Raw genomic sequence first — 20260 nt, 5'->3', positions numbered from 1 at the left:
ACAGCCATGCTGACCTTTCAGGATGTTGACATATGAAGTGCTCAAATGAATTCTATAGATCAAATTTAATTTCTCAATTCCTCAAATACTACTTTAATTGTAAAGAGGTCTATTTATCCAAAGGCAGCACTGCCCAATATGGATAAAAACAATGTAATACATTCTCAAAAAAAAAAAAAAAAGCTATAAATGTTCTACTCAAATTGAACATTTTAATTTGAATGAAAAGTTATTTTCCTGCCAACATTATCCTCTTTCTTCCTTCTTCTCCCTCACCCCTAAAATGTGCCAAAGCAGAAGAGTAAGGACAAAAGTATCAGTTCATGTAGAGAATGACTGATGAAGGTTCCAAGCAGAAATTGTGATAAAAAAAAAAATTGTCCTTGGAAGTGCAAGCACTTCTGCAGAACAATTAACTTAATTAACCAGGCAACATGAATATTCATAAGGCTGTTAATGTCTCCCACATCCAAACAGATAAATGTGATGTAATGACTTCCTAGTCAAGCATATCTAAAATTCTCATGAAAACTGTACCTACACTTTGGTTCTTTGCCTGAAATATCATAGACATTAACAGTCCCTTGGCAATATTTTATTCTCCCCAAATTAATTGGAAAGCATGAATTTATTTAAATGAACTCCTCAGGACTATGTTGTTTTGTAGCCATCAGTCTGGGGATCAAGCCTTGTTTTACAACAACTGGATGGGTTTTTTATCTTTATGTCCTTCTAGTTTTTCTCTTCAACCTGAATCTCTCTGTATAGTTCCTTAGTACCAGTTCCCATAGCAACAAACACCATTGCTAATGGCCAGGATTACAAATACAGGCTTCCCCACATCTGATCCATTTGATTCTGACCATAATTCAGCAGCTTAGTCTGCTGGCTCAGTAGAGTAATTTACTAAACACTCTCCCTCTGGGTGTCTCTCTCCAGGAGGCAAATGACTTCAAAGGCAGACTGTCTCCTCATGTTCTGAAGCTTGCAAACTTCCTGCCTAGCACTTGTTATTCCTATTCTTTGACTATCAAAGTAAGAAGTAGGACTTTAGTCCTCAAACAAATGTGTTCAGCAAATCATTTCCTATTCCCATTAGCTATAACCAGTTAGTTAGATCCTCTAACTGGTGTTCAGATAATAGGCTGAAGTTGTTTAATGCTCTCTTCCCAATTATTTCAATGAAAATTCAGTATGTATACATATAATGTGGGTTTAAAAGAAGATTTGTTTTATAACCTGTAACATCTACAAAGCTCAAATATAATATACTGGTTTCCTTCTCAAAAACTGAGCTATTTTTGAAAAAAAAATTATTCTCATTTAACTAGTGCCTTGAGACTACTGCCTGATTGGTAAAAATGCATCCCTTTGGGTGCACCCATCTTTCTTGCTTTTGATATATAACTGTTAACAAATTATCTCAGGAGTATAAATACTAATGAAGAGAAACAATGACCCAGGCACGTCCAATTTGCATGGAGTGCAATGTTGGAGAGTTTCCATCTCATAACACCACCATCACATTCATAGTAACTAAAATGACCTGTGAAGGTCAAATTGCTGGCCTAACAAACATTTGCTTCTTTGTAGCAGAGGTTGCCTCTCACAATATAATTTATTAGAAATGTTTTTGTAGGCACTGTAAAAGCTTCACAATGTGCCTTGATGTTTTCTACCATTTTAAAGAACCTTAGGAAGATTTCATCTTAAGTAGTATTAAGACATCTTTGAATGGATTATATTTTAAAGTCTCAAAATGCCTGTGAACCAGTAGTAATGGATTGAAGTGACAATAAAATAAGTGGAATGCTGATTTTAATGCATTTTTCTATCAGGTGGTAAATTTAAAATTTGGGATTTTTAAGGCTTTTAGAAAATTACTCCTGCATATGTATGTGAATGTGCATGTGTAAAAATAGGGTATATGCCATTACATAAGATTTTTAAGATGGAAAGTCAATATTCAATTAATCTCAACTCTCTGTTATTTATTTAAGAAGTAACCTGGGCTGCCTAAATTGTACAGCACAACAGATTAATTTCAGACAGATGCATAATTCAGTGAGTCTGCTGCCACTATTCTTACCTGCTGGTATTATCCCAAGAGGAAGTGATGTTCTGACAGGTGTCAGGATGTAATTTGTGTCTATCCCAGCATCCATCTGGGCTCTAAGAAGTAAACCATGAGCCACTTCACTGGCAGATCCATCACCACCGACACATATAACCCTATAAAAGAAGAACAATTCAGAAGAGAAGGAGAAAATCTCAATATTTGTTGAATATTCATAAAATTCAGATCTCAAAATGTTTAGTAAATTTTTCTTTGTGCTATATTCACATACTTAGCATGTACACGAATAGAGAATATAAAGTCACTGCATATGTAAATTTCATTTCCTAAACAAAATAACTAGCTAGCCCTAAATAAGCTAAGTATAACAAACTGGCTAATAAGCATGACAAATTTGAGCATGTTAACCTATGTCTGACCTACGTGAGCATTGTCTTTTGTTCTATCAATGGTCAAAAGCATATAATTCTCACTTTTCTCATGCTAATAAACTGTTATCAACAATATGTTCAAATAACACCCACCAAACCCATAAAATCCTGCTAATTTTTAACAAATCACTGATGACTCAATAGTCAATAAAAAGCATTGTATAAATAAAGAAGTTTGGGGTTAAAGTACTGCTAATTATCGTTAGTGTGTGAATGTAGTAATTGAAACCAAATGCTAGCTATCTCTCTTTGACATTAGTTTTAGATGACACTTTTTTATTAGTGATCCTGCCCTTTAACACAAGTTAGGAGGCTAATTTTTCAAACGTAATTAATTCCATTGAACACAGAAATATAATTACAGGAAAATAGATATAAAGTAGACCTAATGATAATGTTCACTGAAATATTTCTAAAATAGCCTAGAAAATGAAGAATAATCTTAGATATCAATAGACCCTAACTATGTGTTCCATAAATGAGTATATTGACCTAAATTATACTTTATAAGGCTATAAAGGACAATAAAGCTCTACAGGGAGTGATGAACACCCTGTGTGTCCCAATTCCCCATTCCTAACTTTTCCTCACCTATTCAGGTTATGGTTTAGCTTTTTTACTCCAGGTTTCCCAGTAAATCACTGGAGATTAACTAGAAGTTCCAAGGGTTCATATCATTTCTCCATGCGTACCCTTTCTCTCCAGTTCTGAGCTCCATACCACAACCTCCTTGGAATACTCTGAAACTGTGGTTGGTTTGTCCAGGACAGGACAGGACAGGAATTCTTTATTTATATACTATATCTTGAGCAATGGGGTCGTATTGTGGGTCCTTTGTAGTCAATATGTGAAGGGTCAGTGGTCCTCAGAAAGCAATTTTGTACTAATGGATTAACCAGCAACTTTGAAGTCTGCAATGAGGCTTTAGCTCACAGACTCCCTTGCACCATAGTGATCTGTGATCCATCTTCACTTGAGAATAACTTAGAGTAGCTCTGCCATGGTACAGAATTCATGTCTCTAGGCCCTGCGAACTATGTTCTCAGGTAGCAAAAGAACCATTGGAAGTGATGGCCAAACCACTACTGAAATAGAAAGATTGTGGAGAACTAGAGAGACATTAGACAGTTAAAGAACAGAATATAGAAACTAAAGACTTGAGAGCTTAACTGTAATTCCCAGGGAAAATTCTAACATTTTTCATTAAAGTAATGGAAAAGGAAGTGGTGAGACAGCATAGCTTCACCAAGAATAGGGAGGGGTTTTTGTTTGTTTTGTTTTTAATAAGAACAGGGAGTTTTGACAGAGTTCAAAAGAGTTTGCCTGAAACCATCATCTCAGTTATACATGAATGATCCGTAGCACCAGTGTCTAAGATACTAACAAAATTCAGAGACAAAAGAATTTCATTCCATTAAGTAACAAACATTAAGTACCCACTATATGCATTTATTGAGCACCTACAGTATATCAGACACTATGTTAGGCAGTAAAGATACAAAGACAAAAATTTAATCAGTCCTCACATTCAAGAAATGTATGAACAGAACTCCTAAGACCATTCCAGTCTACCTTGAATGGTCTCTGGGGACAGGAGATATCAGTCATTCAAAGCAATATTTGGCTTAGGTATTAGCCAAATATTAGGTGATATACAGTACAATGAACTCAGATTCAAATGGTGCTTCTAGCTTATGGTTCAGAACCATGTCAGTGCATTGTTATGATCCTATGTATTCTTTAACACATGTACTAGAGTCAGTTGAGACTTGCTGAGAGAGGGGTGTGGTTTTGTGTCTAGACAGCCAAAAAGTCAGGGAGTCAGGAAGCTTTGAGATCAAATTCTGTCTCACATATATTAACTATGTGACTTTGAGCAAGTTATTTGACCTCAGTGCTCCCAGACAACTCTCTAAGATTATAAATTGCAAATCTGTTTCAAGGAAGGGATTCTCTGTATGGGCAAATGCAAACCAAGACATTTTTTTAAAAATTACCTTACTAATAACAATAATGTGAAATCAATACTTAACAAAAAATTGGGGGGCAGCTAGAGGGCACAGTGGATAAAGCTCTGTATTTAGGAGGACCTGAGTTCAAATAAGGTCACAGATCCTTGACACTTAATAGCTGTGTGATGCTGGGCAAGTCACTTAACCCTCATTGCCCTGCAAAATTAATAATAATAAATAAATAAATAAACTTAATGAGGAATCTACTTGAGCTATGCCAATAAATGACTAGTCATTAACATTATTTCCACAGTCCTTACACTAGTATAGGAAATACACTTAAGTATCTGTTCACTATTGAACATTGTATCATAGTGATACAATCAGCAAAGGAAGAATACATTAAAAAAAAGCTTGCTTTTATCACCCAGCTATTTGAATACTATGCAATAGTATGAAACTTTGGTGCCAGCAGCCATTTACAAGTGGGTACTTTTTCACTGTTTCCAGGGTAGGTAATTAAAATCACCCCCTGCTGTGGACATAAACCAGAGTGTTTTTGTCTGGAAATGTACTGCTGAGACCTAATGTCTATTTCCTTTCTTTAAAGAGCAATAAGACAGTTTTTTTTTTAAATTGCTATTTATGTTTTCTTCTAAAAACGAAAATGTGATTACTCCTCACCACCTTCAGAGGCCTGCACTTTTCATTAATAAATTGTTGGGCTTCTGCTTTTAGTTAAAAAAAAATACCAAGTGGAAATTCTGCTGACTTTAGTAGTAGTACAGTTGTCATAGCTAATACACAGAGTTCAGTTGTAAACATTAGTGAGATAATGTCTAGATTAGTCATACAATCTGGTTAACATAGTAAAGAATGTGGGGGTAAAAAAAAAACCTTAAGCAATTTGTTTCACTAAAGTACCCAGTAAAGACTTGAAGTTTTTTTTATCATTTTAAAAAAGTAAAAATTAAGTTTTTCCATATGCTAACTATAAATTACCATTGTAAGAGAACATAGTGTTACTATTTTGTCTTCTTTTAAAATTCTTCCTTTTAATACTTTGAAGATAGGATGAAATAAACAACCTGAAGCTCCTAGGAGCATTAGCAATGAAGATGAAATGCTTACTTGCCAGGAAAGGCTTCCTTTAAAAACTAATAGTCTTTAGTAGTAACATGTTGTCACATTACTTTTGGAAAAATAATCCAATTGCTAAATTGCTTTAAAATAAGTAATATATTCAGACATATTAGAATCTCTACCCCCTTGAGAATAGAAATTGCTTTACTTTTCTACTTGTGTCTCTAGAGCTGTGTATATAAGTGTTTAATAAATGTTATATTCATTCATACATTCAAAACGAATTTTAAAAATAGAGTACAATATGAAATATCTCCTTGGAAAAATAGCTGACCTGGAAAATAGATCCAGGAGAGATAATCTGAAAATCACTGGACTACCTGAAAACCATGATCAAAATTAAGAGCTTAGACATCATCTTCCAAGAAATTGTCAGGGAAAATTGTCCTGATATTCTAGAAGCACAAGGTAAAATAGACATTGAAAGAATCCACTGATCACATCCTGAAAGAGATCCCAGGAATATTATAGCTAAATTTCAGAGACCCCAGGTCAAGGAAAAAATATTGCAAGCAGCTAGAAAAAAGGAATTAAAATACTGTGGAACTATAGTCAGGATAACACAAGATCTAGCAGCTTCTATATCAAAGGACTGAAGGGCATTCATTCATTCTTCATCCATTCATTGATTCCCTATCACATGGTACTTCCTTAACGACAATTTACAGAGATAGCTTACTTTCTCTAATCTAGCATAAAGCTAGTTGTATAATGGGTGTCCAGGGTTTGGTGGATGGAATGGGTAGTCATTGTTATGCAAATAGGCCAATAGCCAGTGCTATGACCCTCTTGAGCAACTTTCATGCTTTTCTTTTAAGAGTACTAGGGTGGGTAATTTGTTTCAGACAAACTTTCTTTTTTGTGACCAAAAGAAAAATATTCTGAGTCACAAAACATTTCATCTCAAACAGGTGCCTCTATATGGGAGAATTCATTTCATCCATTTGAAAATAATATCTTCTCCTTCTATACTCTGACAATGTGGAGGAACTTTTATATGCTATTCTAATCAGCCACCATCTGTAGATGAGTGGCATTTAGGAAAAGGTGCATCAGTGTATCCTTATAATTTTTACTGTTTTAAAGTAACTGGGGCTGGACATTCTGTGCCTCATGGCAAAAAAGACCGATGAAGAGTTTGAATCCAGGGCTGACTGAATGAATCTTCAATGTTTCATATATGTCTCCCTGAAGAATCTAGTGAGGCCATATAAACTTTTACCCTTTATGGACTCCATACCTTGACCTTTCAAGGTCTAACTCAAATGCTTTCTCCTCCATGAAGCATTACTTGGATCTTCTAGCTGAGATGGTACCTCCCACCTAGAAGGTCTCAAAGCACTTTACCTATATCTGTTTTATGTATGTAAAATTCTATTACCTATTCACTGCTTTTGCACATTTTATTTCATCTGATAAACAGAAACCTCTTTGAGAGAAGAGATAGCATATATACAAAATCACAGAATTAAAGAATCTCAGAGTTGGAAAGAACCTTGGAAGTCAAGTGCTCTAAACAATAGATGAATAAGAAACCTTTACATATTTATATTAGACAAAAGTCAAGTCTTTCCTTGAAGACCTCTTGTGAGAATGAGTCCTATTGAACTTGCAGACACAAAAAGCTCTGCTATTTTTCAAACAGCTATGTAACCATGCCGCTCCCATCCTGTGCTTGTGAACTTGATTTTTTTTAACTCAAGTTTAAGACTTTAGACTTATATTACTGAATCTCATCTTATTAAATCTTCTCTAGTATTCTAGATTGGTGAGATCTTTTTGAATTCTGTCATCCAATGTGTTAGTTATACTTCCTAGCTTTGTGACATCTTAAAATATACCTGATTATCATGCCACTTTATCCAAGTCACTGATAAAATTGTAAAACTGCAGTGTTACATAATAAGTGAATAGTACAAATTTTAGGGCAGCCCACTAGAAACCTTCTTTCAAATTGAAATTTCATACTAATGACTATGCTTTGGATCCAGCCATTCCACAATTCCAAATCCATTTAATTTCAGTAATGTTTATCCAACATGACACCACTTGATCTACTAAATTATCATGAAAGACATGACCATATTTTAGGCAAAAAGGTAAATTATACACAGCATTACTAGTCTAGTATTCTTGCAAAAGGGAAATGAAATTAATCTGGCTTGACATGTTCTTGGTGAAGACACACTGACTACTTGTGATCACTACTTCCTAAGTGTTTCCTTACCATTTAGTGAATGACATTCTAGAAGTTTTTCCAGGAATGAAAGATAATCTTAATTCTCTGTCATTTCCCTTTTTTGAAGATCAAGACACTTACCTTTCTCTAGTGCTATACCACTCTCCTCTTTTCTATAACCCTTCTGCGATTTCTAACTGTAAAATAATAATATATACTGGTTCTTTCAATACCTTGGAAATTGGATCACCTGACACTCAACAAGGGCAGGTAAAACTCTCTTATGATTTCTTGATTTATCTTGGGTTTCAATTTTCTATTAGCTATTTCTGTTTTTTCCTTAAAAATAAAACCAAAGATTCTATTTATAATTAAAAATCATGGGCAGCTAAGTGGCACAGTGGATAAAGCACCAGCCCTGGATTCAAGAGGACCTGAGTTAAAATCCAGCCTCAAGCATTTGACACTTACTAGCTGCATGACCCTCGGCAAGTCACTTAACCCTCAACTGCCCCATAAAAATCATTCTCTGCAAAGAAAACTGAAGCAAAGGAAGGGTTGAACAGCTTTGCCTCTTCTTTGTCAATTTTAATCATCACATCCACCAGGATAGCCATTCTATCCCTTTCCTTGACCCTTTGCATTTCTCCAACATAGATTCACACCAAATGTCTTTTTGCTGTCAGTAATTCTCCTTGCTGACCTCAAGTCAATCTGAATTCTTGGCACTGTTATATGATTGACATAATTTTGTATCTATTCTAAAATTCTAGCCTTTGCTTCCACATTAGGAAAACAAGATTAGAGGCTCATAGACTTAGATGTGTAATCATAGGCGTCATGGGCCATTTATTCCAACCCCCACATTTTCCAAGAGAAGAAACTGAGACTAAAGGTGGTTAAATAACTTCCCCAAATTCACTTTGGGTAATATTAGTGGCTTGATCCTAACCCAGATTCTCTGAGTATAGAGTCTCTGTTCTTTCCTCTGTACCACACTGCCTCCATGAGTCTTTTACAAAGTCAAGCTCTAGGGGCAGCTAGGTGGTGCAGTGGATAAAGCACTGGTCCTGGATTCAGGAGGACCTGAGTTCAAATCTGGTCTCAGACACTTGACACTTACTAGCTGTGTGACCCTGGGCAAGTCACGTAACCCCAATTGCCTAACCAAAAAAAAAAAAAGGATTAAAAAAAAAGTCAAGCTCCTCAAATAGTTTTTTGTGGTCATTAATGGATGCTTTTATGGCACTTTAAGGCATGCAAGATAGTTTACATGTTATGATATTTGATCTGCACAGTTATTAAGTGTCTGGGGCAGAATTCAAGCTGAGGACTCCCTGTTTCTAAGTACAGTGCTCTATCCATGATGCTTCTTAGTCACTCATGAACTTGTGAAGCCATATAAGTATCTTTAGACACCTCCATGACAATTTTTCTTTCTCATTGGAAATGCTTCTATGTGCCTTAATTATTTCATTTTTAAGAGCTTTCAGCTTCTCCTGGGCTGACTAACAGTAGAGAATTTTAGTCCATTGAACCCTGTGTAGTCTTTTAAAAAAGAAAAAAACTTTGAAATCTGTTCTGTCCACATATAAAATGAATATAACAACTATGACCAGCTTGTCTCTTCTCTATCATAAACTTTAAGGTAAAAGAGTTTGGCCAGGCCAACTAAACTATGACCTCAATAATGAGTTTCATTATTCAGGTGGTGGCTGCTATGACTCTTCTTATAATGTATTAAGTAAATGTTTGTTATTTGGTAATTTGATAACTGCCAATACTTTCCCTTCCTCTGAGAATATAAATGAACTGACATTGCTTTGTAGAAAATGTACACAAGTATATGCACATTATTAATTTCCTGCTGGCTTCATATATTGATATGAACTACTACACCAAAATCCTTGAGTAAATATTAACCTATTTACTATAACTATAGAATTTTAAAGTTTAGAGACTTGTTCAGGAAGGTTGAGTTAAATGAGAAATTTGAGTCACCAATAAACCTAATGTTACCTTTGCTCTTTTTTTAATTGGCCATGATGAGGTCTACCATCTGTGTGAGAGATGAGTTCCTCTGGTATGTCAACATTTCTTAGGGTCTAGCTAAGGCCATGAGAATAGACCCCAATTTCTGAGAATAGTTCTAATAAATCAGTAATCAGGTAAGTCAGATTCTTTCCCCCTTTCCTTTTCTCCTTGCTTTACTTCCCTTCCCCATTGGGGTAGCATTATATTATCTTCCAAGCCAAGGTTTCTATCTACCTTTTCCCAATCTTTTCTCTTTTTTTACACTAAAACTTGTTTTGCAGATTTAATTTTCTTTTGAAGTAATATTTAATTCTCCATGATGACCTGGAGAGGCATTGAGAGGTATCCTAGCCACTTTACCTTCTTTTCTAGGAGAAAGACTTGACCAGTTTAAGAACAGATAACAATTACTTGCCCATTGCATAAAGTCAAACCACTCCATCCATGCGAGTCATTGCAAAACTCTCACTTCTTTCAATACTTTCTGTTAGTAAGTAGTATTAGCTCTTATGGCTAAATTTTCTGAAGAACTCTCCTCATCTAGTTAGCACCTTTCTGTTACCTGCTAAACCCAACTTTCTTTCTCCTGTCTTACCAATATGCTTCTAGTTCTGTAGAGGACACCACTATGCTTCCAAAAATCAATATAAAGCTTTTCCTGATTCCCCCACACCCTCAGCTATGGATCTAAACTAGGGAAGACCTGGGTTCACATATGGCCAGACACTTACCAACTGTGTGACCCAGGGCAAGTCATTTAACTTTGGCTGTCTTAGTTTACTCACTCTGTAAAATGGGGAAAATAATAGCAGGTATCTTCTAAGGTTGTTGTGAGTCTCAAATGAGATATTATTTGTAAAGCGTTTTTTAAAACTTAAAGTGCTATATAAATACTAGCTATTATTATGATTATTTCTTTAAAATTATTTTGTGTGTATGTTATATGTGTGTATATGCATGCATATATGTGCCTCGTATATATGTGTGTATGTACGTATGTGTGTATAAAATGCATACTTCTTGAAAGCAGGGACTATTTCATTTTTGTCTTCATATCTTTAACACTAGCACAGTGTTTTGTATATAGCAGAAACTTTTAGAAAGTTTGTTGAATTGAATTGAATGTTGAAGTTAATCAATATTAATTTATAATGAAATAGATTTGAGTAAAAATAATCAGCCCTTTCCCAGATCCTTCTGTAGTACTGATAAGGACCAGAATATGCAAAAAAATGTTCTGCTCACTTTTTGCTTTGGTTAGCAGTCACAAAGAAAGAAGCTCTAAAAAACTGCAAAGCAAAATAATCCATGAAACATCTATCTACTTACAAAGGCCAAAATTCATGGCAAAAAATCATAGGATGATTATAGTCAAAATATAACTTCTGTATTTTAAAGAAATCAACTGACACTAAAGGCATAAATGTTAAATATTTCTCTATGCAATCCATCAAAAACAGTGTACTAAGTTCAGGCCAAATTAAACTTAATGACTTCATACTCTTAAAAGTTATTTGAAAATATTTATTTTATCCAAATATTATTTTCCATCAATTTTTTCTAATACTCTTGTCATAAATGACATGTTCTTGAAGTACTTTATTTTTTGACTCATTGAAGTATCAGATACCAACAAGTAATTAATCTATTATCCATAAATGCACTACATGTTTATATAGATATATAGATTTGTATGTATGTGTATACATACATATAGACATTATTCCTTTACTTTTGGATTTACTCTTCAATTTTTCATTCTCCTTAAGCTTTTTATTTTTCCTGATTCCTAGTTATTCTTTCCAGTTCCTTAGAAGTACAATAAAATATTATTTTCCCTTATTTTTCTCACATAAATGAATTCCAAGTAGAACAGTTTAAAAATGACTTTACATTAAGTTAATTACTCCTACTATTACAAGTTCTTACATAGGACACAAGACAAAATTAACTGGCTGTTTAAAAGTGACATCAGAGTTTGAGCAAAACAAAAGGAAAGAAAAAAGATTACATTGATGGGTTTTATCAAATAAGATACATGTGCTGCATATTTTGAATTATTATAAGCAGTAAATAAATCAGAGTACTTCAAGATGATTAATATTAGAAAACACAAATCAATTCAGTTGAGGAGGAAAAAATATTTAAATAGTTTTGCGGGCAATACTAAACACTTTTATTCACTCTATCCAAAACTAAGAACATCATCTTTTCTCCTAAATCAGCTCATCATCCTGTCTTCCCTAACTCTCTTAATGGTCTCGCCATCCTTCTTAGTACATAGGGAAACTTCCTTAAAGAATTATCTTTAGGGGCAGCTAGGTGGCACAGTAGATAAAGCACTGGCCCTGGATTCAGGAGGACCTGAGTTCAAATCCCACCTCAGACACTTGAGACTTACCAGCTCTGTGACCCTAGGCAAGTCACTTAACCCTCATTTCCCCGTAAAACAAACAAACAAAAAGAATTATCTTTGCTTCCTTCCTCTCTCACCTCAAAAATGAATTTGTTGCCAAATCTTGCAGACTCTGCCTGCACAGATGATTTTTGCATTCATCACTTTTAATTTCCATTGTCACATTTCAAGTCCTCCTTACTTATTTTGGTGGCAGTTATTTAAGAATTTTATTTTCATTTTATTTTAAGAATTTCATTTCCATATACCTAACAGAACTGAAAAAGAATTGTAAATGAAACTGCAAATCCCTATTATGTACAGCTTTTTTTCCCCAAACATATAATAAATTCAACATCCTCAATACCTCTTGCTCTGTCTTTCCTTTCAAGCAGTTTTATCCCACTTCAGTCCTTCCAACACACAACTAGCTACCACAACGATCTTCTTAAGGGATTGTTGTGATCACATCACCCTCTGGATCAAAAACTTTCCATTCCCTTCCTCCAGAGCCCACAAAGCATAACAACAAAAAGACTAAACTTTCAAGCATGATAGTCATTTCTTAATCATTTGGTTTCAATCTAACTTTTCAGACTTATTTCTTACCACTCTCTGTCATGCCCCAGCTTCCCCAGTTACACAAGGCTCTCTACTATTTCATAGGCCCACCCCATGCTTTTCTGTCTGCAGGCCTTTGCTTTTTTTCTTAAAATTCACAAATCTTTTTAAAACACCATTTCCTTTGATATTTACTGTGAGGCAAATGCTACTATTATCCCCCTTTTTACAGAGAAGGAGACATGATTAAAGAAATTAAGTGACTTGTTCAAGGTAACACTCAGAAAAAATCTCAGGCAGGACCAGAATCCTAGTCTTCCTAATGCCAACTCCATTCATTATGCCATTCTATTACTCAAAGAGATAAGCTGTACGTTGTACTAGATTGGGTCTACTAAATAGGTCAAGTGACTTGCCTGTAGCCACAAACCAATGAAGTGTTTAGTCATATTGGAATACCCAACCTCTTCAACCCAAGAACAGTGCTCCATCCACGCAATACTATGTTACCTCTAGGGGAATAATTATAAACATGTAAGGATAAGAATAATTACATTTTTTCCAACTATGAGAGGAAGGGAGATTGTAGCAATGCATAAGGAAGTCCCCATACCTTTGTCACATTATTCTTTCCACCTGAAATGGCTTCCCCCTACTCAAATCATACCCCTATCCCACCATCATCTCTCCCTATAAGAATACTAGCAATTCTTCAAGATCTAGCTCAGATTTAGCACCTTTTCCATGGTACTTTCAGATTCATTCAAGGCCAAATATGATAATTACAATAAAATGCTATGAGAGCACTGAGGAAAGTGATACTATTTTTAACTGATTCTTTTTTTTTCTATAAAGTGCCTGTTTTAAAGTTTTAAAAGGCTGAGCTTATTGAGAACAGGGTTCTCTTTTGTCTTTCTTTGCATCCTCAGAGCTTAGCACATCCTGGCACTGTGTAGAGTAGTATAAGTTTCTTGACTGACTACTAACTTTATGAGTAATCGATCACACACTCCACCTACCATATCTTGGAAATCCATTGGCAATAAACAACCGGGCTTATAGCTTATATGGCCACTGTATACAGCATCATGAAAGATAACGTTGTTTTCCCACTTCTAAATGTTAAAGCCCCCTTACCAATAATGCTAGATTTCTGCTAGTGAGAATATTCCCCCCGCCCCCCAACCTTGAGTAAGTCCTATAATTTCACTGTAATAGGGAAATCCTGCTTAGGAAACTCTACCTATATAAATTGGTAGCTGCACTGCAATTTATATATTAGATCATTGCCTGGAAGAAATGAGAGGTTAATTAAGAGACTTGTGCATGGTCACAGTATATGTCCCACATGACACTTGAACCAGTCTCTTTGACCTGAGGCTTGGTGTCTTTCTATTATACCATGGACCCTTTCTTGAGTGAAAGTACAATAATCATTGTATTAATAAGCATGATTCTTGGTTAAAGTATTCAAAAGTCCATGTTCCAAAATATTCTACAACAAAAAGAATCATTTATTTATACATAAAATAGCATAACCTACCCATCAAATTCTTGAAGTTGGCATTCCTTTAGCAGTGATAGAGCATGGCCTTCATATTCTGTTACTATTTAAAAAACACATGAAAATATTTTAAAAATTAAAATTAATGTAGTTAACACCATTTAACTTGGTCTGGCACACTGTTATAATAAACATATGGCAAAGTAATAAAACAAAATTTATTCCTGAGTACATTTTAATCATGGGAAAAGACTCTCTGGTAGTTCCCTGACTGTTGTATTGTTTTATGAAAAATACCATCATACATTTATTCAACTAAAAAAAATCACCTGGTGTTATACAACACCTAGGAATTTTCTAATTTACCTTATCATTAGTCCATTTGGTGTTCCTAAATTAAGAAGTGTTTATATATTTATATATTTTTAAATGAGGCATGGCATCTAACAGAAAATATTAAATCATGTTGGTGATTCTTAAATTAATAAATTATCTGAATTTTTCATATAAGACTAACATATTAAACAAAAATGTGTGTATCTGGAACTGACAGACTACAAAGTTGAATGAAGAAATGGAAAATAAAGCCAAACACCAGTAACAATAGGCTCTAATAAGAGGAGGAGGAGGAAGAAGGCAACAATGTTGGTGCAAGTGCACACCAGCATCTGTAGCCTCTAGAGGAAATGAATCTGTCACTCTACATTGCTGTCCCTGTGGTTGTTGATGCCCTATGTAGTATTGTAAATGCCAGCAAAGACACGATAAACTGGCATACTGCAGATGGCACAAAACATCATAACCACATTTAGCATTTTCCAGGGCAGCTTTGCCAGAAGAGACAGCCCAGCTGTATCCACCCATCAAAGATTTCTCCTGACTGACATGACACTTGCAGATGGATTTTTTGTGTAAGAATGTGTATCATTATATGCAAGATTACATTAATCTTTCATGCCTGTCTGTCCCTGGTGCCAGCATGGTTCAAGTTTTTCCTAAAATGTTTTAGATATTGTTAAAAATTATTAGTCTTGGTGTCCAAAAGAATCATTCTGTATCCACCAGTGTTATAATGTAATTCTCCCATGACTTATTCAAATAACACTGACACATAGAAGAGCCTTTCTAAATTAAAATCTATAAGAATAAAACAAGAGTGATATTAACTGGTTTTATCATTTAATATTAATAACATTTGAAGGTTAGTTTAAATATGCAAGATAATATTTACCATTAATTTAAACTCACATGAAAATCACTTTAAATACACACTATCAGAATATAATTCAATATGACTAGTTTATTTCCATAATCGAAATAACAAAATACCATACAGCACTATAAGCCAAAAGCATAAGGCAGGACATCATGAAGAAATATGCTACAATGATTCCCAACTTGCTATTTCCCCACAAAAGCTTACCTTTATTAACAATTCAATCTTCTCAAATCCATTATAAAAATTAGCTTCAAAAGTTGCAGAGTAGAGATGGTATTTAGACTAAGGGGGAAAAATCTCAATGCAAACTATTTTGTTTTCTTTCTTTGTTCTTTCAGGTAGAATTTCAATTCCAAGAAGATTAGAACATCCTCAAATTCAACAGCAGAGTTTAGAAACTTACTATTCTTTCAATTACTATAAATGTATTTTTAAAAATTAAATGAGCCTTGAATCCAGAGACATGCAAAAGTAAACATATTCCAAATGTTCACACTAAACTTATCTCAAATTTCATTTGAACTAAAAAACCTTTTTCATTCAGGAAAATTCTCTATGAACTACCTCTACTAGAAGACAGTACATAATCTTCACAGTGTAGTGATGTCACCCATCATGCATTCTAATTGGGTAGGTACACTTCGGGTATGCCCAGTTTTAAGAAAGAATAGAGTCCCTCAGGGGATGACAAAAAGTAAAGTTATGAGAGCTGAAAAGGAGAGCCTTTTTTAAAAAGATATGGAAAGATGCATGGAGAAGCCTCTGCTCTGGTTCCTGAGAAGTCCATGGCACAGCCTAGAATGCAGTTTGGGGAGTATCACAGTTATTCCTAGACTGTTGGGCTGAGGTAAGTCTACAAATAGAATTTCAGTACTGTGACAGAGAGGGGCGTGATCAAGTAGAGCCAGTTGCTGTGTCTGCTGAAATCTTCGCTTCCTAACACAGTTCTATGTTATTTAACCCATTATTATCTTTTATTAAATTCCTTTTTGCATTTAAGTTGTGTTATTGGGTCTTATCTGTCATACTGATTCACTGGATTGCAGGCCAATCACTATGGATTTTAATAAGTGTAGAATATATGAATATATATGTGCATGAGAGAGAGGAAGTGAGGGGGAGAGAGACAGAGACAGAGAGGACAAAACAGCATCAGAAAGTTGGAAAGTAGTGGAGAGTTCCAATCATATGGAGACCTAAGAAGGGTCTATGACCTATTTATGGGCTTGTTTGTTATTGCCTTTTCATCAAGTTAAAGTTTTGAGTATTAAGTCAAGATAAGGTTGGCTCTTTTTGTATTACAGGATGCATTTAATGATTTTTCCTTTCATCCCCCAACTTTTAAAAAAGACTAAATTTGACAACAATGCTTCCCAGTGAAAATTCCTAAAGACCAGACCAGCTTATTCAACTGATGGTATATTGTGTGACAAAATGCCAATAATATTTTGTTGTTTATTTTTGAGGTGATATTGTGAAACTGTCACTGTATGCTGCCTATCTGACTGCTTAGCTGAATAGTCACCATGGTGAAGAGAACTGGTGCTCAGTAATGAGATCTGACATTCATTGAACATTGTTGGTTTTGGTGAAACCTACTTATTGTGGTGATAATGCTGTTCTGTGCACCTTAGAGGAATAGAGAATATAGGCTAAGAGGCAAAAGACTAGAGATAAAACAGTAGTTTTATTATGTATACATAGGAACTAGTTATTAACTCTGATACTTCTCCACCCCTTGACACTCCTGATCAAGAAATAGTGAAAACATTTAAAGGATTTCTGACAAGAGGAGTGATTTTAAATTATATGGAATTCCTGCTATTGGTTAGCACAACAAAATCCTCAGTAGTTCATGATTCAGTGTGAACACCATTCTCGATAGTGACCTGGTATCCGTACCTTCATTAGCAACCATTGACCCTGTGACAATAACTGGTTTTGGAAAATAGAATATTAGCCTATTAGTATTGTCACAAGGGACACAATATGGGTAATTACAGTTCTATTAAAAAAGACATCCCCATCCAAGAAGAGGAGTTGAATCTTTTGTATTCTTTCTAGGACAAGCCACTAAAGTAATGTAGAAGTGTCACAAGATTGATATGTAAAAGATCAGGAGGCTAAAGAAATATCCAAGAGATACTGTTTTTGATCTCATGTGATTTTTTTAAAAAACAAACAAACACAAGTACCTCAAAGTCATGGTGCTAGTAATCCTGTCAAGTTTAGATAAAAATTTTGGTGCCACAGAGAGTATGCAGGATATCTAATGTAATTTCTTCAATATTATTCAATATAAAAGAGAGAAGGTCCCCAACTATTATTATATTTGTAAAGACTACTCCAGAAAGAGGTGATAAAAGAAATAGGGCCTATAAATCTTAGCAGAATATCAGACTGATGAGCACAGGCAGGGACTTAACATATGATGTGTTCCCATAGGAAAAGATGGCCTTCATCTATTCACTAGGCTCCTACCAGTTTAAGCATATGGCCCAATGAATTTAGGAGGCATCTACCACTTTTTACTACTCGTGGAAACAGTAGTTTGTGACATGATTTGTTTGCAGTTGTTGATATGTCTGGATGATCTCAGAATTTATGTAAAGTCACTAGAAGAGCATGAGGAAAGGCTATATAAAGCATTAGATCCACTAGAAAATAGCAGTCTACAGCTGTCAATTGACAAGTAATGATTCTTTATGGCCTCTGAAAATTATGTCAATCACTTGGTCCTTCAGAATAAGGAACAAGTATTAACCAGAGAAAACAGAAGCCCCTGGCACCTAGCCTTATCCAAATAATTTTGGGGAGCTAGAGAGTTCTATGATTACATAATTACTATTAAAAATTTTGAGGAAAAATGTAATTATCTCTGTCACTCAATGATCTTTCTCAAAGGTCATGAAGAACCAAAGGCAGAAGGACCAAAAGGGATAATCTGTTTTGGAAGCCTTAGAATCATTTAAAGATCATTGGAATGAGGTACGTGAGCAGGCAGCTTTCAAGGAGTCATCAAACATTTTACACACGCAACATTACTGGCTTTTTCCAGACCTTTTGTGTTTTACATATTGACACAAGATTGGAAAGATTAAAAGCAGGTTTATACCAAGAAAGAGATGGACACCAGAAGCCAACTACATTGATCATTAGAAGACAATATCACCCTACCTACAGACCGAAGTACTTGATTTTGAAAAGTTAATTAGTTCCAAGGCTGTGCATGGATGTTGATTAGATGGACAATCCATTGATGTACATCCTGAAAAGTCTTAAATTACAAACTGCTTCAAAGAGATAGGTATGTAGAGTGGCAGAGATATGTAGCCAACTATGAGTTCAGAGTGAATTATCAGTCAGGAAAAAACTAATAGTGATGCAAGCAGAAATTCTCATAGAATCCACATCTTCAAATTCATGGTGATAACCATAGAGGGAGAGAAGGCAATCTGTGACATTCAGAGAGACAAGCTACTAAGATAAGAAAGTTAAACTGAAAGTCTGTACTTTCTACCAGTTAGTATGCTATCAGTAGAAATAAATCCTGTAGTACTGGTTCAGTCTTTCCTTTCCCATTTGTCCTTGGCTAACTGAAAGCAGTAGCAAATCCATGATCAAGTACTATATAATATATAAATTTAAAGGAAAAGGGATTAATTAAACACAAGAGCAAGGTGAATACTACAGAACTGAGTCAAGAAGAAAGAATTCTTAGAACTTGTACCTTCCCAAACCCAGTAACAAATTTGCTTCTATCTAGTTCCAAAATGCCTGAGTTTCCAAATCTATGGGCCAGACTTTGGAAAGGGGAAAAGGGATAAAAAAGCAAACCAATTTCTATCACAGTTGTGACTGGCAGAGCGCACCTCCTCTCAGTTAGGCCAGAAAGTGAGATATATTCACAGTAAAAAATGTCACATTCTTTGAGCATATCAGATCTGGATGGCAGCTCAGATGATTTGGAATCACCAATATTTCAGCCACTAAAGTTTCTAGCTATTGTATATGAAAAGCAACTGAATGACCTGAAAGAACACAAGTTGTTCAAATGATCCAGAGAGCTTGGTTTTCTCACAAGTGGTTTTCAATTAGTGCTTTGTTTGCTATGCTCAGAAGCTCTGAGTGGTTTTCTTTCCTCCCATTATTATGATCAGGTTTTCTTTTATTTCTCATACTCTTCTGGAAGGCCTATGATCTATAAGTAGTCTCCCTATATCCTATTTTCAAGATTAATGTACTTTGCTTATGTAAAGATATTGTGTTTGCCTAATGTTCTTACTCTTTGCTTCTCTATCAGATTTCCCCTCACTTCTATATATTTGTATTCAGAATCTTTAGTTCTCTTTAGCTTCTTTGGAAAAATTTGCTATTGTAGATCCAAGATTTTCTATTCAGATAATTACTTCAGTTGTGCAGGCCATAATTTGTCATTTTTTTTCATCTCACCTCCTCTCTCATTACTCTCTTAGAACATCTTTGATGTAGTATCATTCTCTCTTGGGAATTTATAGGCTTCTGTGTTTCAACAGGTTCTAGTTCAATTTGCTTTATATTGCAATATTTGCTTAGAGATGTTATTTATAGTATTTTAAATATCTTGTTACTAATCTTCCATTCTACTTTTTTGACTTCCCTGTTGATTTATCTATTTGTGCTGTAAGTTTCCTAACTAAATTTTCTTCATTCTGAGATCTTTGGTGTTTTCAGTCTTTTCCCCTTATATTGCTTCCCACTACTCAATTTCTGAATTTCCCACCAA

The 20260-nt window shown here is 34.8% G+C and overlaps 1 protein-coding gene across 4 annotated transcripts in view; it reads right to left on the bottom strand.

The window, feature by feature from the left end:
- Window positions 1-20260, bottom strand: part of CERKL (ceramide kinase like) — a 183663-nt gene that overhangs the window by 38339 nt on the left and 125064 nt on the right. For all 4 annotated transcript variants that reach the window (XR_006355728.1, XM_043996723.1, XM_043996724.1 and 1 more), the window contains 2 exons: window positions 14316-14379; window positions 2090-2232 (listed from right to left, as the gene is read on the bottom strand). Coding sequence is in view for 3 of the 4 variants with exons in the window: in XM_043996723.1 (XP_043852658.1) it covers window positions 2090-2232; window positions 14316-14379 (207 nt within the window). In the remaining variant the exon portion in view is untranslated. The remainder of the gene's footprint in view (window positions 1-2089; window positions 2233-14315; window positions 14380-20260) is intronic.

This window comes from Dromiciops gliroides, chromosome 3, assembly GCF_019393635.1.
Source record: "Dromiciops gliroides isolate mDroGli1 chromosome 3, mDroGli1.pri, whole genome shotgun sequence".
Taxonomy (NCBI): Eukaryota; Metazoa; Chordata; class Mammalia; order Microbiotheria; family Microbiotheriidae; genus Dromiciops; species Dromiciops gliroides.
Note: the sequence above shows the minus strand (reverse complement) of the source record. Positions and strands in the feature narration are given on the sequence as shown.